Below are 27474 nucleotides of genomic sequence, written 5' to 3'. Positions count from 1 at the left end.
AGCGATGTTCATTTGTCGTATGTGAATCAGCAAGCTCGGATCCACACCAAAACAATCGGTCCGAGATCGCCTGAATGAGAGGTCTCGGCTCGATTGAAACAAACTCTGAAGCGGATCGAATGTAGTGAGAAAGCAAAACGATCTGAGCCCGGCTATATGGATATAGTGTATTAGGCATATACATGACATGACATGTAATAGGCGTATATACGGCTCTATGAATTATGGTGGGATGTCATTCCTACTGGTAAATGTGCATTTCATGTCAAATATGAAAGTGAAAGCATGATAAACTATTAACAAGAGCTGTTTATCTGTTAGGAAAACTGACCGAACTGCAGTCTTGGTTTATCTGTTATTTCTCTCTATAATGCATAATTCTAGCCAACGGCTCTGTATGAGAAAGTTTTACCTCTGATTTATACTTGGTGACAATGTCTGTGGGTGTCATCATTCAGAAGTAAAGCACATGACTTGTTTTAGCTCTTTTCGTCCGTTTAGAAACTTTGCCATGTGAAAGCGAACCGCACTAAGTACAAAGCGTAACAATTTTAATCCCCGTTTCTGAACAAAACGGGTGTGAAAGCAAATAATATGGAGGAAATTGCTACTTGTTTCAAACATTCTTTAAAATATCTTTTGTGTTTAACAGAAGAAAGAAATCTTGTTTGCAACAAGTGGAGGATGACAGGATTTATACTCTTGAGTGATCTATCTCTTTAACTGCACAGTTCAAACCAGTGTCAGCTGGCTTATAAAGTTGTCAGGGCGAAATATTAATATTCAATCTGACTGTGAAATGTTCTCTCTCCATCCTTTTTTTTCTTTCTTCAGATCTACTTGAGGCAACAGGATAAGACAGCCAGTCTTAATCCAAATGTTCGGGTGGCCAAGATGAGCTTAATCGACCTGGCCGGCTCAGAAAGGGCCAGTGCGACCAACGCCAAGGGGGCTCGTCTCAGAGAAGGGGCCAACATCAACCGCTCACTCCTTGCCCTGGGGAATGTCATCAACACGCTCGCCAACCCCAAAGTAGGTCTACACCTCCTGTTAAGTTTGAGGGATTACCCAGATCTTGTCGAAAAGCTATGTTTTATCATTTCACAAGTAAATGAGTTGCTAGTATTATTTGCAGTTTGATATAAACGTGTTTTATTGCTCAAGCTCTTTAGATTTAAGTGGAATGATCTGATTCTTTGGATGGTGTTTAAGCGTTGTTTGGTATGTTTTTTTGCAAAGTGAGACATACTTGCACATTGCTAAAACATAATGGATTGATATTGTCCTACAATGAGTATCGGAGATCCAAAATCCAGCTCTATTCCCCCTCTTGTGTCATTATCTTAGTTTTGCTAATTTAATATAAAAGTTGAGTCTCTGTATATATGAATTAATTCATATGAAAGTTATTTTGATCCCTCTCCAATTGCTGATATTGAAAATACACACATTATTGGAACTATAACACTTTGTCTGTGAAAAAGCTTGTAATGATTAACATTGCAACCTCTGTCTGTGTTTATGACCTTTTAATTTGTTTGCTATTGCATGCTAAAATACTTGTATGTTGTCTTGTGCTTCGTTTTGCGCTGTGGCTCAGAGCCCATTTCCCATTTAGTGGTTAGGTTTGTACTGCTACAAAGTTTTATTACTGATTTCAAAGTTTCAAAGACTTAACAATGATGTACTTTGTTCACTAATACTATCAGTTGCTTTCCATTTTATCCATTAGCGTATAAAAGAATGAAGTATTTTTAGCTTCATTTAACACTGGGTTAAATGCATACAATAGGTACACAAATTCTGTGTGGGCCCTCCACAAAAGCAATTACCTGCATCTTGCTGTGATTTAAACCAATGAATTTACTTTATCACTATTACTTATCTCTACTTTAGCCTTTTTTGGTCTTTAGCCAGTCTGGGTATGCTTGCTGTATATGGTGTTGTGGCACATTTGCTCTTATGGTATTAGCCTTCCCATCTCTTGTTTGCTTTTGGGAGAAACCCAAAGGCTCTGTGGTTCAGGAACTGATGCTATCAGAATGGGAGACCTACAACTCAGACTCTGTTGTGTACACTTATCCCTCTCCTCAAGGCTGCTTTGTGTGTGTCTTGTGCTGATTCCAGTATGCCTCCACCAGAGACGCTGTGTGGAATTGTATCCAGATTTTCTGTCTGTAAGGCTGTTTGAGGGTAATTTACCACCCAATCCTATTAGGCCGTGACTGATGTTGAATGTATTCTTACAAAATGGTTGGTAAATCTGCCTTGCAGCATTTGTTTCATGCCACGAGCCATTATAAACATTCTTTAATTATTATTGGGTGTTAGGTGGGAATTTGCTTCTGTGAAGGCCTTAAATCCTGGCAAATTATGCTTTTTTTTTTACACTCATTGGCTATGAAAATGACTGAATAGAAGCTCATATGCTTAATTTCTTTGCTTTAAATATATTGCATGAGCTTAGTTCAGCTGAATGGTAAGCTTTCTCAAGGAAACATTTAGGGAATGTTTTAGTTTTGAGATTGACATATTTAATACAGACATATGCACACAGACTTTTAATTTTAGTCAGGCAGCCCCAGGGCTTCCAGTTAATTGTCATCCCTTACAAAATCGCAGCGTTTAAGATCTGATTTCTTTAAAAACCAGCGATCTTCACTGTCTGGATGAGATACGATATAAAGTGGGTATCAGACCAAACAAGAAGCACTGCATTAAATTATATTTTTTCGCACCATGTTTTTATTTTACACCTGTATTTTCAATGCAATTTCTGCGCTGGCCTGCAGCTAATGACGGCGCCTGCGTTTAAACGGTCTTTTGCCTCTTTTTACACTTTAACAACCAAACGGAAGTCTATTTTACTGGATATATTTGAATTGAACATTACAACATCGGTGCTGTAAAAGGAACCTCACGAAATTGAAAATAGTCACAAAGCTTTCACCAGAAGTGGCTGAAATCACTAGCTGTGCATATAGCCCATTGTAAGTCTTTTTTTTTTGCATATCACCCATTCACACTGTAAATAAGATATAGTAAATACATCTGTAGTTTTCTTATTTTTGCTTGTATTCAGCAATGAGGCAAAAATAACTTCAATTAAATCAAAGTAATATCTTTTAGCAAAATATTTTTAAAGGTCTCGTGAAATGCTTTAAAATATGCATTTTTACTCTATGTTTGATGTAATCTCAACTAAAGCATGAAAAGAGGGTGGGACATAGTGTAGCCTTTTTAGAAAAAACAGCTAATAGCTTTTGTTTTCAAAATCATAGCTCTGCCAGTGACAGTGGTTGAGTTCAAGTGCATCAAATGAAAAGCAAATAAGAAGCATCTTGAAGGGGGCGGGGCATGTCAGATACTAGTAGGGAGCATTTGATTGGTTATGAGTTTGAGGTGGCGTGAATAAAATCATTGATCCATTTAGGTGGAAGTGACAAACTACAAGCTTTACGTGTTTATAACAATTTTGTATATCTCCTAAACGCGAATACTGTCACTGTTTTGGAGCACACTAGCTTATAGATATCATAAAAGCTTACAATTCTGATACTAACATCTAAAATCATCTAAAAACTTTATTTTAATTTCATTGAACCTTTAAAACATGATGTCGTTTAGACATCTTCAAGATAAAATTATTATGTATTATTGCAGTATGTTGTAATAACATTTGTACTAGGGCTGTGCGATTTGGGGAAAATATCTAATTGCAATTTTTTTTTGACATATTGTGATTCGTTATTTGATTTATTGATTAATTAAATTTGATTTTGTTGTCAAGATTCAGCTATATTCTGTATCGTAGCTTCTTACTGCTAAAATGCAGTGTGTTAGTTAAAAAAGAAACTCAAAAGATGTTAACTTCAACATTTATTCAAATTTGTTTTTAAATATTCAGAAATTTAACTCATTTTTCTCTAGAGCACACGCAATTACCTTACCTGTCTGTAAACAAGTTCAACTCAAATTGGGGAGATCATGTAGCTTATAATATAAACAAAAAAAATTATAATTATAAGATTACAGAACACTCAGCAAACTAACATGGCTGATAAGAGACAGATTGAAAAGTTCTGATTGGGCAGAATGAAAGTATGCTCACTCAATTGGCAGTCACGCATTTGCTCTGGGCAGGGGGAAATTAAATAATTCATGTATATATTCCATATCACTGCCTCTTGTGATTTAGCTAATCGTGACGTTTCAAATCCAGATTGCAATTGGATTTCAATTAATTGCACAGCCCTAATTTGTACTGTATCTATAACAATATATTATATCTATATTATCAATTTTGCTGTATTTTTGCACAATTAAATGCAACCTTGGGGAGGATAAGAGGCTCCAGAATATTAAATCTTTTGTAAAAGCCCTCAGAAATATTTCCTTCTGTACTGTGCATATAAAAGCAGAGAAAGAATTTGGTATGAACAGGTAACTGAGGTTAGTCTTGTCCTCTAACTACTGATATCCTTCAGTAATGCCTGTAACCATAGTGACACACACCAGCAATAAATATCAAGACTTTGTGCTGTGTTTTTATGGCTTTATTTTTTTTATTCTAAGCTCTTGTAGGCAGCTCCTGTTGTTTTAAGCCAGAAACTGTGGTTTTGTCGAATTTTTATTGTTCTCCTCCTCCTAAACACCTAAAATACTTTTCACTTTTCTTTTTTTACTGCACACAATACCCCAGTATTCTTTGATTATGCATAACCCGAAGGAGGCTGACAATTGTAGGACTGGTGTGAGCACAACAGATTGTGTGCGTTATTCTATACAGGTGTCAATGATGCGACGGACTAGTTGTCGACTGCAGAGCACATCAACTAAACTCAATGCACTCTAAAAATATGATTGTGGTGACTCAGGTCTCTCTGGCTCAGACTGATAGAACAGGAACATCTGCAAAGGTTTTTTGTGTCTCTGTGTATAAAAGAATTCTTTTATGTTCACTAAATTTGCATTTCTTTGACTTATAGCTATATTAAAACTGTAAAATGGTGAAATTACTTTTTTATGTATTATTTCTATAATGGCAATGCTGGATTTTCCAATAGTATCTAGATTTGCAAACTGAGACTGCATATCTCAGAGATGCAATGCCAGACACAATGCACTGTGAAGGTTGGGGTGGGGTTAGGTGTGGGCATTAAAAGCATTGCATGCAGCTCAGCTTGCAACTGCACTGAATCTACATCCAGACCTCTCTCGAATTGTCAGCAGCACTTATCCATCGATCCTTTAGAATCCTATCCTTCTGATATGATGCTCAAGAAACATTACTTATAAGACAATTGACCCTTCGCAAACCCCTTCCCCTACTTTTTTTTGTCCTGAAAGCATTCAGTATCAGCCAGAGCACTCCCATATCAATTTGTGCTCTTCGCAAGGAAATAATGAATCATTTCTGGAAAAATGACACATTGAAGCATGCATAAAGGTCTGCAATATGCATACAAGAGAAATAGTCAGGATGTGAGAGTAACTCTGGGGAAAAAAAGCTAAAGCCTAAATTAGTAATGCGAAGTTTGGATCATTTGAGCATAATTAAAATGGTAATTCCCTAACATAATTAACAAACACACAAATTATGGCATCTTGCACAACAGCTATAATGCAACTATGAACTACGAAATTATAAGATGCAGTAAAGATTAATTTATAGTTTTTCTGGGCCTTCATGCAATTTAGCTCACCTCATGTCGTTCTCCAACTTTTTTTTTTGCCACGTCAAAAGTAGGCATAGGACAATAACCGTTTACAAGGTATACCATAGTTTGGAAAAGTCAAGGTTTTTAAAACTGCCAAAAATATATCCAAAAATGGCATTTTAAGTTGTAAAGAAATCTGTGTTTTTGAAACTAATGAAGACAGCAGAAGTCAATGATTAACTTTAATTATTTAGTTTAATTACCTGACATTTTTACTGTTCCAAATTTGTAAAAATGTTTCTTGAAATAAAATATATTGTGTTTAAAGTGGAAAAAAGTTTTAGTTTTTTTACCCAGACATTTAAAAAGATTAAGTTTAGAGCAGTAATTACAATACCGTCAAACCGGGATATTTTTATCCAAGGTTATCATACCGCCAAAATCTTATACCGGCCCATACCTAGTCAAAAGTCACATCTCCATGAAACAAAGTTATGTTGGTTGTGCCAGTCCAATAACAGAAAATGTTAGTTCATCCATCTTGAGTCCTTTCATGTTAAGTCGTTCGTTCAGCAAGTTACTGCACCATTGATTGACAGTTGATGGGGATTCATCCACACAAAAATATACCCATTTAATGCACTTGTGTAGGTTTTGGGAACGAGTGAAATTGTATATTTTCATTTATCATGTATCATGCATTTCTCATTAACATCTTCTCATGTTAGTTGCTCTACAATACCTGTCAATTGTGGGTTAATTGGGTCAAAGGGTCAATTGTGGTGCTTTAATTAATTAATTTATTTTTTTTGTCATTCAAAATCAGAGAATTTAATTTTAATGGAAATCTTTTGTAATATTACAAACTGTCACTTTTGCTCAATTCGAGGCATTTTAGGATAAAAGTGTTTACAATAAACTAACTCCAGTCTTCTGAATGGCAGTGTGTGTGAGTGACTGTGTTCTGGATGAGAAATGAGATGAAATGTGCGTGCACAACACCATTACAACTGTTGTTTCTCAAGAGTTTTTTTTTGGTGATGAAGTACTGTAGAAAAGTTGACGTGTTCAAGCTGTTGCCCAAGTATCTCAATTACTGGCTTTTGTTTGTGTTTATTTTACAAAAGAAAAAAAAATGGATCGAGACATTATTTGAATGCTAGAGCTGTTCTAGTTTCCCTCTCGTTTGTATTGTCTGGAGTTTTTCAGCATGCGCCACATCTTTTCGTCCTGTAGTACAGCTGCATCCTAATTAGCCAGTGACCCATAAATGTGGGAATGGTCAAAAACCTTATGTTCACTTGAGTTATTTTGGTGCTTAATAAGTGCAGGCCCTCTTTCTGTTTATTGTCTGTCAAAGCACCATCCATGTTCTTTTCATTATTCTTGTAAATTGATTGTATTTGTAGTCATGGTTGTTCTGGGACTGTTTAAAGGTTCTCGGGGGATTGTTTGATTTGTTGATGTACATTTGTGTTGTGTCTTCTGTGGTTTTTGTATTTGCCGTTTGATGCCAGTGTTTTGGCTGGTGTGTGTGTGTGTAAGGTGAGGAGGTTTGTCCCTGTCTCTGGGCCCCTCCGCAGTGCAGCTTCATAGGTATTGTTTTCATGCCATCCGCATAAATTAACCTGTCACGCAGACGGCTCTCCTTACCCACGTTCTCCTGGGAGGGCCCGAAACAGGCCACTCGCGCGCTCTCTCTCTCTCTCTCACACACATACACTTCTAACACAGTCGTGCCAACAGAGGGAACATGCTGCCTTCTCAATTGTGATATTTCACAAACTTGCAATCGTGATGGCGCTGCTTGTATGTTTTTTAGGTTGCATAAGCTGGTGTTTAGCCACCAGTGTTAGGTGTAATTAGTATCAAAGTAACTAGTTGATGTATTAAATTACTTAATTTTTAGGTAATTTTAATTACAGTTACTTGTATTTTCCTTAAATACATAATACAACAGTTATAAGTAAATCAATTCAGATTCAATAGAAGTGGAGTAAATGTGTTATTGGTATACAAATATATTTTGTAAAATAATTCCTATTTTTAATCAAAGACGATTGCACATACTTAAGAAAAATTAATTATTATTCAGATTAGGCATGGGCCGGTAAAAGATTCTGACGGTATGATAACCTTGGATAAAAATGTCACAGTATTGAAATTGCTGCTCCAATTCCATATCTGGTTTAAAAAAAACAACTTTTTTTCCACCATTGAACACAATATATTTTATAATAGAAAAATAAAACATGCTTAAAGAGAGTTCACCCCAAAATGAAAATTTCCTGTTAATCACCCACAGGTCATCCTTGATGTAGATGACTTTCTCTCTTTAGTAAAAAATTAAGGAAGGATTTTTCACTGTATCTGTGGTCTTTAGTGATTCTTATAATGGCAGAATGTTAACAACCTTTTGAGATTAAAAGTAAACATAAACAAGTCCAAATCAATTGCCATGTCTTCTTCTGAGGTCTTGTGAAATGAAACGATGGATCCATGTAAAAGAAATTGAAGATTTTTTACAATATTACCAGCTGTAATCCACACCCTGTTCAAACAGATCCTGGTAAATGTAGTTTGTTTGTTGTGTTGCTTTAAAGGTCTTCTGAAATGTTATTAAAATATGCATTTTTATTTGACGTAATTTCAACCGAAACACGGAGAGAGCCAATAGCATTTTGTTTCATCACCACTTTGCCAGTGAGATTGGTTGAACTGAAACGCATCAACTGAAAAGCAAAGGGGCGGGGCATGTCAGATAAAATGGAACATTTGATTGGTTATGATTTGATGAAAAAAAAAAACTGTCGTAAGAGATGACGTGAATAAAATCGGTCATCCATTTAGGTGGAAGTGACAAACTACAAGCTCTACATGTTTATATCAGTTTTATCTTTAGTTTTTTTATCTTTAGTTTTATCTTCTAAATGCTAATTTTGTCACTGTTTTGGACCACGCTAGCTTATAGATGTCTTGAAAGCTAGCCAAGCTGACACTAACATCTAAAAAAAACGTTATTTTCATTTCATGGGAATGAAATTCATCATTTAACGATGAGTGCATGAAGGCTGGTGGCACAATCACCAATATTTTTCAACAAACCAATATCTATGACCAAAGACCTTCTGTCCAAGCATGCACCCTCCACATTCATCATTAAAGCGGCCAGACTGCATTCGCACCTGCAAAATTACATTTAGTGTTTAACATTTCTTAAGTATTAAAATAGATTAATAAAGCAAAAAGGCCCCGTTTGACCCAAACATGTAATAATAAAAAGTTTCATTTCTATTGTCTATGTATTGAGATTTATTGCAATTTTACAAAGTTTTGAGTTGAGTAATTAAATCACTTTTTAGAAGTTAAAGTAATTTAAATACAATTGTTCATTAATGTAATCATGAATTAATAACGACTTAACTTACCCAACACTGTTTGTGACTTAAGATGTTCTTTTTCTGTTTGGTGCAATCATTCTGATCAGAAAATGAGTGAAAAGTGGGCCACAGACTTTTTCCCCTTTTTGCAAAGGGCTGCAGTTGTGTGAAGTTCCCAGCAGGCCACCATTTGAATCAAAGCTAATGGAAATATGAAAACATACACAGTCCAGATGTGGGCTATAGTTTGAGACATCAGCTGGATGAGATCAGATATACAAAGTTTCCACATTTGCCTCCTCTGACTTTTGTGTTTTCTTTGTGTTTGTTTTGGCACATTGTGTGCATGTCAGTCTCCATGTATGTTAGAGGTTTCACATCAGCTAAGTGGAAACTTGGCTTTGATGTTTGGGATATGGAGTGTGCATCAGTCGCTGGATGCTGAGATTAATTAGACCATCAGTTTGCGAATGCTTTCTTTTGCGGGTCAGACAGGCCAGCGAGATGAAAGCCAGAGTACCAACTGGCCATTCGAACATGAAGCTGCTGAGATGAGACAAACTGAAATTATTGTTAGGATGTGTTAGTGAAGGTCGGCATCATTATTTGTTGCCGGCGCTCTCTTATTAAAAAAATATTGTTTGTAATTCAAGTGAAGATTTGACTTCATGACATAACAGGCTTTGAGACTAAAATCTGTGAATTGAGAATAAATTGGACATTTTAGTGAACGCGTGTGTGTGTACAAATTGATGTAAGAATTTATTACTTGTAATAAATACTTAGTTATTAATTTATAAGCTCCTATATTGGATTGATATCTGGTGACTGTGGAGGCCATTGGAGTACAGCGAACTCATTGTCATGTTTAAGAAGCCAGTCTGAGATGATTTGCTCTTTATGACATTGCGTGTTATTCTGCTGGAAGTAGCCATCAGAAGATGGGTACACTGTGGTCATAAAGAGATAGACATGGTCAGGAACAATACTTGGGTAAGATATGGCATTGACACAATGCTCAATTGGTACAAATGGGCCTAAAGTTTCCTGTTTTTAGCTGACAGGAGTGGCACCCAGTGTGGTCTTCTGCTGCTGTAGCCCATCCACCTCAAGGTTGGGTGTGTTGTGCGTTATAAGATGCTCTTCTGCATACCTCAGTTGTAACAAGTGGTTATGTGAGTTACTGTTGCCTTTCTATCAGCTCAAACCAGTCTGACCATTCTCCCCTGACCTCTGGCATCAACAAGGCATTTGCGCCCACAGAACTGCCACTTACTGGATATTTTCTCTTTTTCAGACCATTCTCTGTAAACCCTAGAGATGGTTGTGCATGAAAGTCCCAGTAGATCAGCAGTTTCTGAAATACTCAGACCAGCTCGTCTGGCACCAACAACCATACCACGTTTAAAACCACTAAAATCACCTTTCTTCCTCATTCTTATGCTCGGTTAGAACTGCAGCAGATTGTCTAGTTCTCAACTGGTTTAGCCATAGGACCCACGTTTTTACATGGTCATCAAGCCGCGACCCAAATTTTTAAGAACTATAATATAATTTTAGGAATTATAATTAATTTGCGTTTATTTGTTAACATATACAAGTCATCAGAATCAAAATCATAAGAAAATCACCAAGACTTACAAAAACTATTGCTGTCATTTAACAAAATGTATCAAATTGTAGAAATATTACAAAGTAAAAATGACAAATACTGTAAACGGTAGTTAGGGTAAGGAAAGGTTCAGTTACCATGAACTAAACTGAACTGTTAATAAAACATTAACACTGATCCTGTTGAACAGATCAAACCAACAAATAACAGTAAAATGATTAAAATAATCATAATCATTTTTATAATAATCACCCTTTGTTTGCTCTTCTGCTATTGTGTGGGCTGTCTTGGCCTTTGCTACATGGTGAGTTACACAGATGTGCGAAGTGCGTCTTTGAAAATAGTACACAGGTTTGTCCTTGCAACTGGGATGTTTGGTTTCTAAATGTCGTTTTAATTTAGAAGGTTTCATGCTCTCTTGTGAGAGCACCTCACTACATATGACACACTGAGGTTTGAAGCCTTTTTTGTCGTCAAGATTTGTAAATCCATACTTTACATATTCAGGGTCATACTTGCGCTTCGACATATTTGTGGCTATAATTAAATGAAATTTCACATGTCGAGTGGTACAGTTGTCGCGCGCCCATTTTAAAATAAAAGTCCGGTATAAGCAAAATAAGTTAAAAAATAAACTTGTTGGGTTTTTTTGACCACACACACACCGCGACCCACTGAAAATGTTCCCGCTACCCACTTTAAGTTCGCGACCCACCAGTTGAGAAACACTGGTCTAGACCATGTCTACATTAGACATGGGACAATAACAGTTTTCAAGCTATACCGCTGTTTCCAAAAGTCAAGGTTTTAAAACTGCCAAAATGTTCTACTATACCGTTCCTAAGGTATGTGTAAGATTTTTATATTCACATATATTTTTTTAGTTTTTTAAGACAGCAGTATCTACAGTAAAATAAAAGATCTCCAAAGATGTCATTTTAAATTGTGAAGATTTCAGTGTTTTTGAAACAAATGAAGACAGCAGACGTCAATGATTCATTTGAATTATTTAGCCTGACATGTTTACTGCTCCAAAATATTTTAAATGTTTCTCAAAATAAAATATATTGTGTTCAAAGAGTAAATAAGTTTTAGTTTTTTACCCAGACATTTCAAAAGAATAAATTTTAGAGCAGTTATCACAATACCGTGATATTTTTATCCTAGGTTATCATACCGTCGGAATCTTATACCGGCCCATGCCTAGTCTACATGCCTAAATGCATTGAGTTGCTGCCATGTTATTGGCTGATTAGAAATTTGTGCTAACATTTCTTTAAGCAGTTGTAACTTATAAAGTAAAATGTGAGTGTATATCAGAATATATCAGATGATTAATCAATTAATGTGACATGACTAGTAATTAATTTCCTTCAAAATGCTTTTAAAATGTTTATCCAGACACAGATTTTCTGTAGACAAACATTTAAAAAAAGAAGAAAAAAAAGCTTGCCTGAGATTGGTCAGTAACATAGTAAGGTGACCCATAGACGAGGATCCATTGTGAACTCATCTCAGAAATGGCCTTAAATGAAATTTTATGTCTAATCGTGTCATCTCAGCCTAGTTTTTGAAGACTCCACCCATTTTGGGTTTGAGTCATTGTTTCTTATATGTTGTTGACATCTTTTAGTGACGTTCTTGGCTTTGGCTTGTTGTTCTTTTTATTTTCTCAGTGTAAGAAGACACACATTCCTTACAGAGATAGCAAGCTGACAAGGCTCCTCAAAGACTCTCTGGGTGGAAACTGCCGAACTGTAATGATTGCAAATGTCAGTCCATCCTCACTCTCATATGAAGATACACACAACACTCTCAAATATGCCAACCGCGCCAAGGAGATCAAGTCCACTGTAAGTCCTACACACACATGCACACTCACCCATGAATTTACCACAAATAAAGAACCTGGATTGTATTTCTGATTCTGTTTTTCAGCTGAGGAGTAATGTGATGAGCTTGGACAGTCACATAGGACAGTATGCCATCATCTGTGAAAAGCAGAAAGCTGAGGTAACAACAATAAAATCTAAATAATATCATTCTACAGGCCTTATGATTTCAGTAATAAGGAAATGTGGATGGGATCTCAGAAACTAAGAGGGCTGCACAATATATAGTTTCAGCATCGATATTGCAATGTGTGCATTCGCTATAGTCACACCGCAGGCTTTGCAATGTAGAGTCAGGGTTATAGTTGACCAGTGGCCACAGTCATTTATGCTTACATTTTTCAGTGACTCCATAATGTTACCAACAATTTTAGCATTTGCGTGCTTTCTTAAGCCCATGTTAGCATTTTTAGCCAGTTCAAGCATTCAGGCAATAATAGTAAAATGAATAGAAGATCAAAAATCTTGAGTTTAGATTGATTGGGTTGATTTTGTAAGTATGTGAATCTTGTATAAAAACACGTTAAACAGTAGAGCAAAATAAAAGAAACAGTGCTTTATGGTTTCAGGAGTCAAATGATGAAATGTAAAATCACACGATATTGTCTTCATTGTAATTCAGTGAAATTATTCTTCATGAAAGTTACAAATGTTATACAGTTTTGTGCCCAAATTCTTTAAACACCCTTGAAATGTCTTTAAAGCACATGCAAATGTTAAAGTTTCACTCTGTTATAGTTAAACTCCGCAATGACTCCACAAAACTCGTGTTCTCTGTTGTTGTGTTGGGAACTATAATCCCAACTCAACATTGCATATTAAGGGATATGACTATTGCGATATCGATGCTGAAACGATATATTGTGCAGCCCTATTTGTAACCTTTAAGAAAGATTAATCGTATTTATGTATATACACGATGTTTACATTTGACTGTACAATTAGTGTACCTGATTACTGCTGGAATCCCAGAAAAATATAAAGCACTGTTTATTTTATTTGTATATACTTCACGCTACTGTATTTATCAATGCTTATTATTGGTCTATTATAGTTTCAGCACATGCTCTACAAAATGATCCCAATTGCTCTAAAAAGTTTTTTCCCCCAATGATTTTAATGAAGTCATCTGGTGAAAAATCTACACAGTATCGCAATGTGAATTGCAGAAAAATAAAATATTGCAATATCCGTTTTTTTCCCAATATCATGCAGCCGTAGAATCTAGTCTTTGTATTGTTTGTAAATATTGAATACATTTTTTTTTTTTTGCATTTTAGTTGAATGTAAGAATTGTTGTACATCTATATCAGAGATGCCCAAACTAGGGCCTGTGCAAAAGGTAGCCTTTGATTTAGCTCACCATCCCATCTTGAGAAGAGAATGATGAGAAGGTTGGGGCCAATGTCTTCAACAGAGCTTGTCATTTCTAATTTTAACGTAACCTTTTGTTTGTTTGTTTGTTTGTTTGTTTGTTTAGTTGTTGAGAAACAAAAAAACTAATGGAATGAAATGTTTCAATTAAATGTTGTGCATGAATCAGATATTAAAAAATGTAGGGATCCTCGCCGAGCAAATCAAAGTGTATTCAACGAATTCAGCATTAAACACCATTATGTTATAAATGAGATTGTTTTTATTGTAAGAAGCTCATTATAAAATGTAAATATATGATTTATTATTTATTAATATGATTAAAGTATTTTTTATTTTTAAATATTTATAAATTAGGAAATTACCATGGCTGCTTTAATAGATTTAGTTTGGTTTGTTAAACTTCGGCCCACCACTCTCAATCAAGTTTGGTTTTTGGCCCTTACAAAAAAAGTTTGAACACCCCTGATCTATATGAATCAGGATATATATATTAGTGTGTAAATATTAAATCCCAAAAGATGTTTCATTATATGAGAGCATAAACATGTCAACTTCTCCAGTGATTTATATTGATTTATAAGTTTGATTTATATTGAATAAATGATGACAGAAATATCAGACTATAGCTTGTACTATTACAAAGTAATACACTTATTAAAGTTTTCTTTAGTTTCAATTTTAGCAGAAACTTGATCTTTTTTTTTTTTTGCCATGACATAGCCAGAGAAGCTGATATGGCAATAAACTCAAATCTCTCTCTTTCTCTCTCTCAATTTTAGCAGCAATAAAATGAAATTGAGCAATACAATAAAAAAGAGTTTTTAAAAATGTCATTAACTTGTATAAATGATTGTAATACATCACAAAAGTTGTGTGAGTTTCATGATTTTAATTGATTTCACAAGCTTTTAATTACTAAAATTAAAAGTATTTGGAACTAACCATTTTTATCTGGCCCTACGTTTTTAATCTGGTCTTATTGTAGAACTATTTCCTTTGTAAATCTTGTTTGCTTCTCCAGTTAGTTGATGGCTATTATCAACATAAAACTAACTTGTTTAATGAGTGAGTGTGTGTGTGTGTGTGTGTGTGCGCTTTCAGATTGTCATGCTGAAACAGAAACTCAAAGAGTACGAAGAGCGGAAGGCGGAGGCTCCTGCCCTGAATCCAATCCCCATCCAGAAAAGAGCTGAATTTGAGAAGTAAGCACTGCTTTTGAGCACGTGTGTACGAGGATGCTTATGTTCGCTCTATAAGCGTGCACTCATGCGATGCCACAAACTCTATTTGCAGACATGGGCACGCTCCTCGAGACCTGTGTTTTTGTTTGTTTAGATGTTGTTTATTTTATGCCATGTGTGATGTGCAGCTCTTTAACGCTGTCCTTTGAAACTTTGAATACGCCTCAATTATTCACGAGTAAGAGTACACAGGACAAAGCCAGACACCATCGCAGGTGGAGGTCTCCTTACCTCTGCATTTTTCATCAGGCCCAGTGGAGAGTGGAGACTTGTGCTTTGTTGTTTTTCCTCTGTTTCTTTAATTTTTCACGTTTGTTTGTTTACCCACCCCCCTTCCTCTTTTGTTTTTCTGCTTTATTGCTTGTTTAGGCGAGGGAATGTATCACAGTTTTGCGACACGTCCCGCATCCCCACCCCTCTTGATTCAGTCCTCCTTTTCTTTTTTTTGTGGTTATCGTCAGCAAAAACCGCCGCAGCATCCGTAGATGGGAGGGAGAAAAGGAAGGACAGACGGAGGGAGGAGAGAAACAGGGAAAACGGCAAGGGTGGGAGGTATAGCGAGGGGAAGGAGGAGGGGAAAAAAGCTGAATGAGTCTCACTCTTACGTGTTTCATTCACCGGCATCAGAATTCACAACTTGCCGAGTGAGTGAGAAAGGGAGGGAGGGAAAGAAGGTGCTCGGTGAGCTCCTGCCCACATTAATAATGCAGGAGTCTGGCAGTGTCGGCGCTGCACCAACATTATGGCCCCAAATACAGCCTCTGCACTCTCTCTCAATGGATTTTTTTTTTTTTGAAATCAAAACTAATGCCGCCCACACACAGTTCAGGTGATATCTCAAAGCATTCATTGAGGTGCCATGTTGCAAAAGGCAGTGTATTGAAGGCTCTCAGCGGAGAATGTGTTTGAATGAGAGCACGATGGCCTTTAGCGTGTTCCCATATCCAGTAAAAGAAAAACTAAGGCTTTCATAGGCAACCTTAGGGTGTACTTTGTTTTGTTTTTTCTTTGCTGTGACTTACTGTTGTTCAATGTCATAAACATTCAGAAATTATAATATTTAATCATAAAAAGGCACGGTGGAAGGTTGCTGGTTTGAGTCCCGGCTGGACCAGTTGGCATTTCTGTGTGGAGTTTGCATGTTTGCATGTCCTGTGTTTGGGTGGGTTTCCTCCGGGTGCTCCGGTTTTCCCCACAGTCCAAAGACATGCGCTATAGGTGAACTGGATTAAATAAATTGACTGTAGTGTGTGAATGCGGAGTGTATGGGTGTTTTCCAGTACTGGGTTGTGGTTGCAAGGGCATCCACTGTGTAAAACATATGCTGGAATAGTTGGCGGTTCTTTCCACTGTGCTGACCCCTGATTAATTTATTTTATTTTATTTGTTTGATTGGCAGGGACAGTGTACATTAATTAGCATTGCTGCAAATGCACAATATTAAAATAATAAGTACCCTGGACTCAAATAAGGCACTTAGCCGAAGGAAAATTAATGAATGGATGAAATATAAATATAATAATGAATATAATTATAAAGTGCATTGCTTGGGCCCTATAAACTTTTTTTTTCAGGACTCTTAATATTGGTTACATTTTAAAAATCAATGACATATCCAGTTATGAAAGTATCTTTAAATGTCCCCATTTGCTTAAGACATATTAACAAATTAAATGTAGAATTCTTAAAGTTTAACATTTTGAAAATTTTAATATGTCCATGGAAATCATAGGGTCCAGTTTTTATTTTGTTTGTTTGTTTGTTTGTTTAATATAATTTACCAAAATATAATTTTAATATAATTTACCAAAAATGAAATTGACATTAATTACTTGCCCTCATGGCATTCCAAATCCCTAAGACCAAGAGATTAACAGGGTTTGTACAGATGCTGGAAATACTTTTTAATGTAGTGTTTGAAGGTTTGTACATGTTTGGATTTTGGATAAACTGCTTGAAAATGTTATTGTTACTGTCATATTTATTTATTTTACTTAAAGGTCCCGTGAAGTACTTAAAAATGTGCAGTTTTGTTGGACGTTTGACAATCTCAGCCAAAAGACAAAGAGAGGGCAGGGTATATATTAGCCCCTCCCCTTTAAAAAAACTGCAAATAGCATTTGCTAGTGAGAGTGGTTGAGCTCAAGGTCGTCAAATGAAAAGCCAATGAGAGGAAGAAGGTGGGGCATGTCGAGTACTAGAGAACCCTTCATCCATTTAGACAGAAGTGACAAATTGCAAGCTTAGGATGTTTATATCAGGTTTATTTCTTGTAAATGTGAATATTGTCACTGTTTTAGTGCACACTAGCTAATTAATATCCTTAAAACAAACAGACTGAAACTAACATTTAAATGATTAGTAATTAGCTATTTAAATAAAATTAATATTTTTGCTTTTGTGTAAAATGAAATCTCTGGAGTCTGCCTGTAGCATGATCTTGCTGTATTTTATTATAACCTTTTTTTCAGTGATTGAAGACAGAATGCATGGAGATTAACATTTTCATAATCATGAGTGAACAATGCATAAAATTGAAATCAATTTAAAAAAAGATGACCATCTGAGTGCATGACATTTAAGAGGGTAAATGACAGTAAATCATTGTCGGACTTATACTTTAACAAGCATCTAATAGCATCTATGTATGTAAATATGTAATTTTCCGCACAAAAGTTTGAAAATGCACCTGGAAAGAACCCAAACATTCATCTTCAGAAAACAAAATAAGGTATTTTGAATGGAATTCGAGAGTTCTCTGAGGCTCCAAGAGTTACAAGATATGTGAAGTCCAAAAAAGGGGCCAATAATACTTTTTATGAAGCCACTGAAATATATTTTTACCCATACTTCATTGTCATTTCAGGGTGCACTTTTGCACGAGTGCTGTGCTCTATATCCGTGTCAGGAACGTGTCACCTTGTCTGTGCCCACACTTTGTTTCAAACAAAGGAAATTGCACACAGGCATTCAAAGTATACACTAGTGCACTTGAACTCATGCTGAACTGACAGTGAAGAGAAGTAAATGTTGAATGAATTCATTATTTTAGTTTTTTTATGCACACTAAATTATTCCTGTAGCTTCATAACATTACGACTGAGCCACTCATGATGTGTGGACTTTTTAAGGATATTTTTGTTACTTTTCTGTACATTTGCAACTTTTGCTGTCTGGAGGGTCAGAGAGCTCTTGGATTTCGTCCACAGCATCTTAATTTGTGTCTCTCAGAGGTTTGGAAGAACACAAGCGTGAGTAATTTTGGGGTGAACTTTTCAACTTTTAGGCAATAATGTACTTAGGAACTGGGTTGAGTATTTGTTGTTGCTAGCTTAATTTTTCAGAGGCTAATCTTCCATTGTAAATGAATTACTACGCACTTGTTCGTAAGTTTTTGAATCAACATAATTTTCTTGAATAACCAGCATCAATGTATTATTTTGTGTTTGACCCTAAGAACTCCCCGTCTACAGTTCAGAAAGTTAATGTTATAATTTTACCTACACTGATGATGGGAGAACATGTGAAATGCCCTTTTGCATGTACATTAACTACAAAGGACCTTCTCCAGAAGGAAAGTGAGAGTGGTGTGCATTGAATCAAGATAGTAAGTCTGCTTTTGTGTTTGTGCAGCATGTCGGAGTCCCTGCGCAGTGTGTTTGCCGCTCGTCTGCAGGTCCGTAAGGAGCATCTGGACATCGAGAAGCAGCTGAATGAAAGCAGGTTGACTATGAGACATAGGGAATTGTGGCACCAGCAGCGTCTGATCTTCTTCCCTGACGACAGGGCTGAAAAGGTAACAACACATACACAGTTGATTGAGGATATTAGAGAATATCTAAAATGCTTTTGTTCAGAGTTAAATGTGGATTAAGTGGAAATGGTCACACTTTGCAATAATATTTTATCAGATAATATAAGTTAAAGGACAAATTCAACCTAAAACTGAAAGTTTACTCTCAATTTCCAAACCTTTATTAAAAAACAAAAACAAAGATTCGGTTAAATACTAACACCCAATTCACACATGGCATCAGAGTCAATGCTTCCCATTCACTTTGAATGAATGACGTCAAGGGTTGCTGAAGTGAATTGTGGATCTGCTCACTGCAGATGTTGGGAATTTTTCAAACCCCAACAGAAACCTCAGCCAATCAGAACGCTTTATGCAAATACCCAAGCTCTATGCACCAAGCTTCAGACATGCCCTCCATCAAGCACTGACGCCCTGTGTGAATGTACCATAAAGAATGTATATTTGAAGAAAGACTGCAAAACGGTAATCACTGACTTCCATAGTAGGAAAAACAAATAAAATGGAAGTGAATGTCAAAATATCTTCACATGATTTCAAAAGAATAAAGAAAGTCAAACAGATTTGGAACATGTAAAGGATGAGGAAAATGATGACACTATTCAGTTGTGGGTGAACTAACTATAAAGAAATGAGTAATACTCAGATGGCCTGCCCTGATACAGTGTTTCAAAACTTGTTTTATTATTATTTATTTATTTTTTGTTGCTGTTTTAGGCCACCTGTAAGTATGAGCGCAAACTGGCCTCCCTAAAGTCTCACCAGGAGCACTTGCAAAAACGCTTAATGGAGAGTGAAAAGTGCTTCCAGGAGAACGAGGGATGGCTTCACCGCATTGAGAATGAAATGAAGCTGCTTGGACATGACGGACACGCTCCAGAGGTCAGTGCTAGGTCACTTTTGCCTCAAATTAGGGCTGTGTGGGCAGTTAATATGCACTTGTTGAAACCGATAGACCAGTTCAGACCACTTGATCAATCAGAAAATCCAGTAAATCAGCAGCCAGAAATGTAATGCAAACATGCTTCATTGGCTGTAATAGTAAGATGTAATGTTTATATTTTGTAATATAAAGCTGATTTTGCTCAGATGAATCTCAGATATTTATTAATAACCTTCAGGATTATCACCTGTAAAAAGTTAGATTATTAAATTTAGACAAGGCCCTAATTGTCCTTTTCACAATGTAAGGCCTTATAATTATTTTAAATCAAGGAGTAAAGCATTAAATACTTAATATCATGGAATTTAATGTTTCAAGCACTGCTAAAAAATTCAAATCCTCCATGTTTAATTGGCAGTACTAATATACAAACTTCTTTTGATTCAAGATGGATTTACTGAAAATCTAAATGAAGAAATAACCTTAAGTTAAATAATGGTTGGTCCTGTAATTGTCGTTACTTTTCCCTTTGAAAGTTGATTTCTTTTCCTCTGCCTGTTGTCAAATATGTATTTGTTTTAATCAGAAACTCTATTTATTTTCATAAGTGTAACTGAAAATGTTATTTATTGCATGTAAATTTTGCGTCCAAATTAAATATTACTTCATTACAGAATTTTTAGATATTTGTACTGGAAAACAAGGCAAAAATGCTGATAATGTAATTTTTTCCCCATATTCTGTTGTTTGAATATGAACATAGTTGTACAATACATATTATTGTTGTTATTATTATATTACTAATAATATTTTTTTCCCAAATGTTGGAGTGGTTCTAAGATAACTCAGTGTTTTCTTTATTTACATTTAGAGATCAGATTAGAGATTGATTTTCCCTTTAAATGATTTATTAAATGTTAATTACTTCTAATAGGACTTAAATTATCCTGCCTAATGTCCTTTTTAAATTGAAGTGACCAGACTCTTAAAAAATACTTCATGTTTATGTAATATCTAAAAGATTTGAAGTAAGAATAGCTGTACAGTATATGGTGATATAAGAATTTGTCATACCGCCTACCCCTGCAACAGATATGTTGTTTTTTGTCCTTCAGCTCACTGTGATATTTCTTTATTTGAGCGCTCATTTCAGCACCGGAGTGGACAGCCTTGGCCTGTTATCCATTTGGAAATGCCGTTATTGAATGTTTTCATGTTTTCATGTTTTCTATGCGAGCAGGGAGGCTCTAGGGCGTTGTCATGTCTGAGGCAGTCATGCTCTTCCGAGACACTTGTTTGAGCATATCAAAGGAAGCTACAATCAAAAATGAAGATTATAATTGTTCTAGAAGATTATTCATTTAATAAATTTTATTTTTAATTTATTTAATGGATATTTAATAAATTATTACAATCCGTCCACTTTTAGGAAGTAAACATTCATCATCAACAGACTACGCTTCCAGTCAATATTTTGTGATCATTGAGATTTTCTGCTCGCCATGGCTGCATTATTTGAACAAAAATACAAGACACTGTGAAATATTGAGGGAAAAAATGTAATTTATTCATGGTCTGCTACTACTAGTCTTCATTGTGTCTTGATCCTTAAGGCATAAGTCTAAATTGTTGATTAGCAGCTGTATTATGATCAGTTATTGTTGATGCTCAATCATTTGTCATCAATAATACAAATATATTTGCCTCCTCATTTTTTTGTGGAACCCGTCATACGGTCTACTTTTCAGGATTCGTTGATTAACAGAAACTACAAAATAAGAGCATTTATTTGTAATAAATATTTAGTCATTTGTTGCATTATAAATGTATTTTACTTTGATTCCTTGCTGAATAAGAGGGTTTAAATTGATATTTTTAAAAGGTTATGCATCATAATTTCCATGTAAATATCAATCTATTAAACTGCTTGCAACAGTGCACTTACATTTTTTAATTAAAAATGAAGATTCTAATTATTTTAGACTATTATTAATTTAATAAATATTATTTTTTATAATTTTATTAGACATTTAATAAATTATTATAATTAGTCCGCTTTTAGGAAGTCAACATTCATAAACGCACTATGCTTCCAGTTAATATTTTGTGATCATTGAGATATTTGTGTTTTTGAAAGAAGCAATTTCTCCTCACCAGGGCTGCATTAATTTGAACAAAAATACACGACACTGAAATATTTAATTTGTTATCATTTTTTAAATGTATTTTATTCATGGACTGCAAAACAAAACTTTCAGCATCATTACGAGTCTTCATTGTGTCATGATCTTTCAGCTCATACAGTCTACTTTTTTAGGATTTTCTGATTAACTGAAACTAAAATAAGAGCATTTATTTGTAATAAATATTTAGTCAGTTGTTACATTATACATGTCTTTGATTTGATTCATAGCTGAATAAGAGTGTTTAAATGGACATTTTGGAAAGGCAATGAATCATAATTCCATGTAAATATGAATCTATTAAACTGTTTATTATAATTATTTAATGTAATTTATTCATGGGCTACAAACAAAAACTTTCAGCATCATTACTGGTAGGGATGCATGATATATCGGCGGCCATATCGATATCGGCCGATAAATGCTATTTTTAATGTTATCGGTATCAGTCTGATATGAAAATTAGGCCCATATCTTTAAGTTGATAGAGTACATAATTGTACAGAACTGCCTGCCTTGCGCACGTGTGAGTCGAACTTGATCAGACTTGTCCAGTGCACTATAATGGAGCTTTCCTGACATTGTTTATTCCTTCAAAGTCTGGGGTTAGTGTAAGTTGACATGGACTTGCAAAGTTTCTTATAGTCAGTTAAATGTCTGTTGAAGGAGCAGTATCAACAGATATTAAGCAGACAGTCTACTAATACTCAAATGGACCATCAAAATAAAGTGTTAAGGAAATTTTTTGTCCTTTGTCACATAACAAATGTCTTTCACTTTAATTTGATTCCTTGCTAAATAAGAGTGTTTAAATGGATATGTTTTGATCATTTCCACAGAAATATTAATCACCAGAAGTGTTTTCAACCATTTAAAAGCCAACAATTCTTCATATTACAATTATTTTTGAAGGGTTTTTGAAGAATTTCAGTTACAAATGACATGACAAAATAGAAAATAATTTTTCATAATACAATTGTTTATTTTTGATCAAATAAATAGAGCCTCTGTGAGCAAAGTTCAATCTTTTAATTTAAAAACAGGCACAAAATTCACAATTTGAGCTTAGAATATATTTTATAATGTTTGTTTTCACCTTCATTCGTGGCCCCTTTGCAGACACTGCGACCATGTCTATGTCTCTTTTAGCTCCTCTCTCCGTTTCCCCACCGGAGGATGTCTTAATAAAAGAAAAATCAATGCTTTTCCTTCATCACTCCCTACAGCTGCTTACCTAAATCCACACCTCTTTTTCTCGCGCTTTTTTTTTTTTGCTTTCCTGTGTTTTTTTTTTTTTCTTTTCCTGGAAGTAGAACGGAGTAGTGACGCACCCGCCCATCAAATGTTCTGTGCTCTGCTGTTTTGCGTTTTCTTGCGTCAGAGGGGGTAGACGACTCCTCAGAAGGTGCATTTTCAGTGAGACAGAAAGAAAACAAGGCGCTCGACTAAAAACAACATCTTAGCCGTTTCATCATTTTTGTAGTGTTGCCTTTGTTGCCTTTCTCATTATAGCGCACAGATGAGATGGTTTAATCTCGTCGTTCTCTTTACCCAGAATGCCACGAGACGTTGTATTCAAATTTGTTGTCTCATAGGTGTCTGCGTGTCCCGATTCATGCTCGGAATTTGATTTGCATCGGCAGTGTAAAACTAAAGCAGCACTGTGAGAATTTTAATGCAAGAGTTTTGGCAAGCTCACTAAATTTCTTTTCATTTTAGGCAAATAAGCTGGCCAAGTTATAGACAATAGGCTGTTGTATGGCTTTGAGTAGGTCTTAAATCAGAGCCGAAGTCTTCATTTTATAGTCTTTGTGTTCAATTTTGCAAATAATAAATATATTTCTCCTTCATCAAATATATTTTTCATCCTTAAATTAGATGCATTTACTTGACATGCAAAATTAAGTTGGTTTCAATTGAACAAAATTAAATAAATTTAGTGCTTATAATAAGAACATATAGACCATTTTGAGAGATGTAAACCATAACAACGGTCCTAATGTATTTCTTGTTTTAGATTTTTAATTTCCATAGCTTCTAAGAATCCAAAAAGCTCCATATATTGATACATTTTTAATGACCACTGTAAACATTAGTTATTAGGCCTAAACAGAATCTGCACATGCAGAAATCTGCAGATTTCCACAGATTTAAAGCCCGTCGAGTCTATTTATTTACTTTTGTAAATGTGTGTAAATTTATATTTATTCAGTTTTTAGATTAATTTCAGTTACGTTATTGACTAATATTAAAATGTTCATTTGATTTATTTAAAATACAGTTTGTAAAGTAATATTTTCTGTCTTTTAGTCGATATATTATATGAGAGACTTGCTTTGTTTACCAAATAAGTGGATCTAATTGGATTTGCATTGTAAACATTAAAAGGTATTATTTTTTTATTTCATATATTACGTTTTTAGTTACGATACTCCCAAAATAATTCTGTATAAATCCGCAGATTTTTTTCTAAATTCTTAGCAGAAATAGCAAAAAATGTTCGCAGTTTCTGTCTGGCCCTAGTTATGACTGAATCACCTCTTTTTACAGTTCTGAAATAGTTTGACGACAAACAGGAACTGTTCATGGAACAATGATATCGCCATATTGAAATATATCTATATATGTCAATGTGGCTTAAAAATGAATGTCACTTTGAATCACTCCAGAATGATTTCGAAGTCCCTTGACAGATATTTGTTTGAATTATTTAAATTTTAAAATTTAATTTATTTCAGTTTCACTCAAAAGACTTGAAGTTCTGTTTTAAAAGTCTTAATTTTAGATTTTACATGATCAGAAGTGTTTTTTGTAAAATAAATAAAAATGTAATGGAGATTTGGACAAAATATTGTATTTTCTTATTTAGATTTTTCAGTTTGTTGTATAAAAAACATGTTAACAATTTTTGTTGGCAGCATATTATTTATTATATGACTTTTTTTTTTTTTTATGGTCTTAAAGCAGGGGTGTCCAAACTCGGTCCTGGAGGGCCGGTGACCTGCATAGTTTAGTTCCAACTTCTTTCAACACACCAGCCTGGAAGTTTCTAGTATACCTAGAAAGAGCTTGATTAGCTGGTTCAGGTGTGTCTAATTGGAGTTGGAACTAAACTTTGCAGGACATCGACCCTCCAGGACCAAGTTTGAACACCTCTACCTTAAAGCCTTGCATTTAAAACCTTAAGAAGTTTAAAGTGGTTTAAACAGTAGCAAGAGCATGATACTTGATTAAAATCAAAATACTTTGTTCACATAATTCTGAATGCTAATCAAATGTAAAATTCAGATCATGAAATGCTAATTAATTGTAAAATCGTATTTGCAAAGATCAGCACTTTGGATGAAAATAGGTAACAAATATTCAAATGAGTTTAACAATTTATGCAATTATTTCTCAAAAGAAAAGTTTAAAGGGCACCTATGGTAAAAAATCTACTTTTCAAGCTGTTTGGACAGACATGTGCATGTATGGTGTATAGACCGTCATATTGGGGTGATATAAACACACCCAGTGCTTTTTTCAATTTAACAACATAAAAAACGGTGGACCAATTGGAGCTGTTTTCAAATCGACCGCTACCTGACGTAGGAGAGCGGTCCCCCCGCCCACCAATATTGATCATATCCTCAGTTTGTTAATTCACGTCCGCCATTTTCAGCGTGAGTCAAAGCGATATCACTAAAGGAACACGCTAGCTCTATTTTTAGATGCAAGGCTCATTGGGCTCAACACAAGAGCAATATTCTCCACAATATCGCTCTAATCGGATTTATTGGTTGTATCTTTAGGTAGGTTTGCAAACATGTGTACTTCTCATTGAGTCTACCTTATACTTCAGCCGTTTGCATTTCTCGCGATCCCAGAAGCTCCCTGTGATCTTAACTAGCATGCGTTTTAGAATTCTAAACATAGGTTTCTATCAGGGTACACTCAAGTCGACGGCTGGGTGCCGCGGACCACTGCAGAAACCTATGTTTAGAATTCAAAAATGCGTGGCGCGACGATTCGGGACACTTCATGCTTCTGGTGCGCCACAGAGAGTGTCTGGTGTGCCGTGTCGCGGCTTCGAGCGGCGCATCCGGTGCCTCAGTCAAAGGTTATTGTTTCTGTGTACAAGCTCGCCACTTGAAACTAGCACACAGTTGGCTGTAAAACTGTACAAAGACACAAATGATTTTGTACTCTCTGCTTGGTCTGTGTCAGAGTCGTACATGTACGACTGAATGGTGATCCTCTCTCTCTCCTTCTCCGTCTGCCTGTCTGTTGCAAACGCAGAGTGGGTAAGCTCATGGCCCCGCCCCCTTGTTACGTTGGCGGGAAGCTGAAACTAATTTACATGTGAAGCAACACACCCATAAATCAGCGAACTGTGGACACGCCCCCAACATGACACTTCTTAACACATTATAATAAAAAAATCTGAATTGTGTTTTAAACTGAACCTAAACTGACACACTCAGAAGAACCATAATATTAATATTAAATAATAAAAAAAGAGGTAAACTATGTGCCCTTTAAATTAAAAACAGCAAAATTAAAATAAATTGGTCAAAATATATTCAGATATTTATTACATTGTGCGCTCTTATTTTTATGCGATGCAAATAATGAAATTTAATTCTTCTAATTTCTGTTAACTAGACTTCATTGTCATTAATTTTCTATGCATTACTGGTTACACTTTAATTTGCACTACTTTAGTTACAGTGTAACCAGGGTATCCGCGGAGTCCTAAAATGTCTTAAATATCAAAATCAAAATTTTGTGTTTTAAAACTCTTAAATTCACTGAAATAGTTTTGTAGGTCTTAAATCATTTGAAAGAGGTCTGAATTCTCCTGTTCATGTAAAGCTACCCAATCGGACCAACAACCAATCCAATCACTAACATTCCATCTCAATAAAGGTTTTAACAAAAGGTTATTAATTCTTAATTATTTACCACCTCTATTTGTACTTTTTCCTTATAAACATATGGTTTAATTATCTTCCTTACATTTGTTTTTACTGTTTTCACTGGGCCATTAGAAAACATGGGCCACTGTAGAAACCCTAGTGACTTTACATTTAAATACTAAATAATATTAACAAAATAATTATGCAATTAATATTTATGTAATTATGCATAACCACTTGTTACTTATTTCATGTACTTACTATAGTAAGAAGGAATGCATAAAGTAAAGCATTGCCCTATTATTGCGGTTTGGTCAAAAATAAACACATACATTTATATAGAGAGAGAGTCTCAAAGGTCAACAATCTGATGTTGCTGCAATGATTGTTGCAGTATTTGTTTGTTTGTTCATCTTTGTGTTGTTTCTTTGTACAGGAGCTGAAAAAAGAACTGCAGTGCCATCAGCTACAGCTGCAGATCAGCGACCTTCAGCAACACATGGAGCACATGAGCCACCTCATCAGTGTTCAAGA

General features: G+C 35.2%; 1 protein-coding gene across 1 annotated transcript in view; it reads left to right on the top strand.

Annotated features, from left to right (window-relative positions):
- Positions 1 to 27474, top strand: part of kif18a (kinesin family member 18A) — a 42648-nt gene that overhangs the window by 5395 nt on the left and 9779 nt on the right. The window contains exons 6-12 of the mRNA XM_056461611.1: positions 835 to 1032; positions 12329 to 12505; positions 12591 to 12665; positions 15023 to 15123; positions 18796 to 18958; positions 19694 to 19858; positions 27377 to 27474. The exon at positions 27377 to 27474 is cut by the window's right edge and continues 24 nt beyond it. Coding sequence (XP_056317586.1) covers positions 835 to 1032; positions 12329 to 12505; positions 12591 to 12665; positions 15023 to 15123; positions 18796 to 18958; positions 19694 to 19858; positions 27377 to 27474 — 977 coding nt within the window. The remainder of the gene's footprint in view (positions 1 to 834; positions 1033 to 12328; positions 12506 to 12590; positions 12666 to 15022; positions 15124 to 18795; positions 18959 to 19693; positions 19859 to 27376) is intronic.

The sequence above is a fragment of the Danio aesculapii genome, chromosome 7 (genome assembly GCF_903798145.1).
Source record: "Danio aesculapii chromosome 7, fDanAes4.1, whole genome shotgun sequence".
In the NCBI taxonomy this organism is placed as follows: Eukaryota; Metazoa; Chordata; class Actinopteri; order Cypriniformes; family Danionidae; genus Danio; species Danio aesculapii.
The sequence above is the reverse complement of the archived record's forward strand: the minus strand, read 5'-3'. Positions and strand labels throughout refer to the sequence as shown.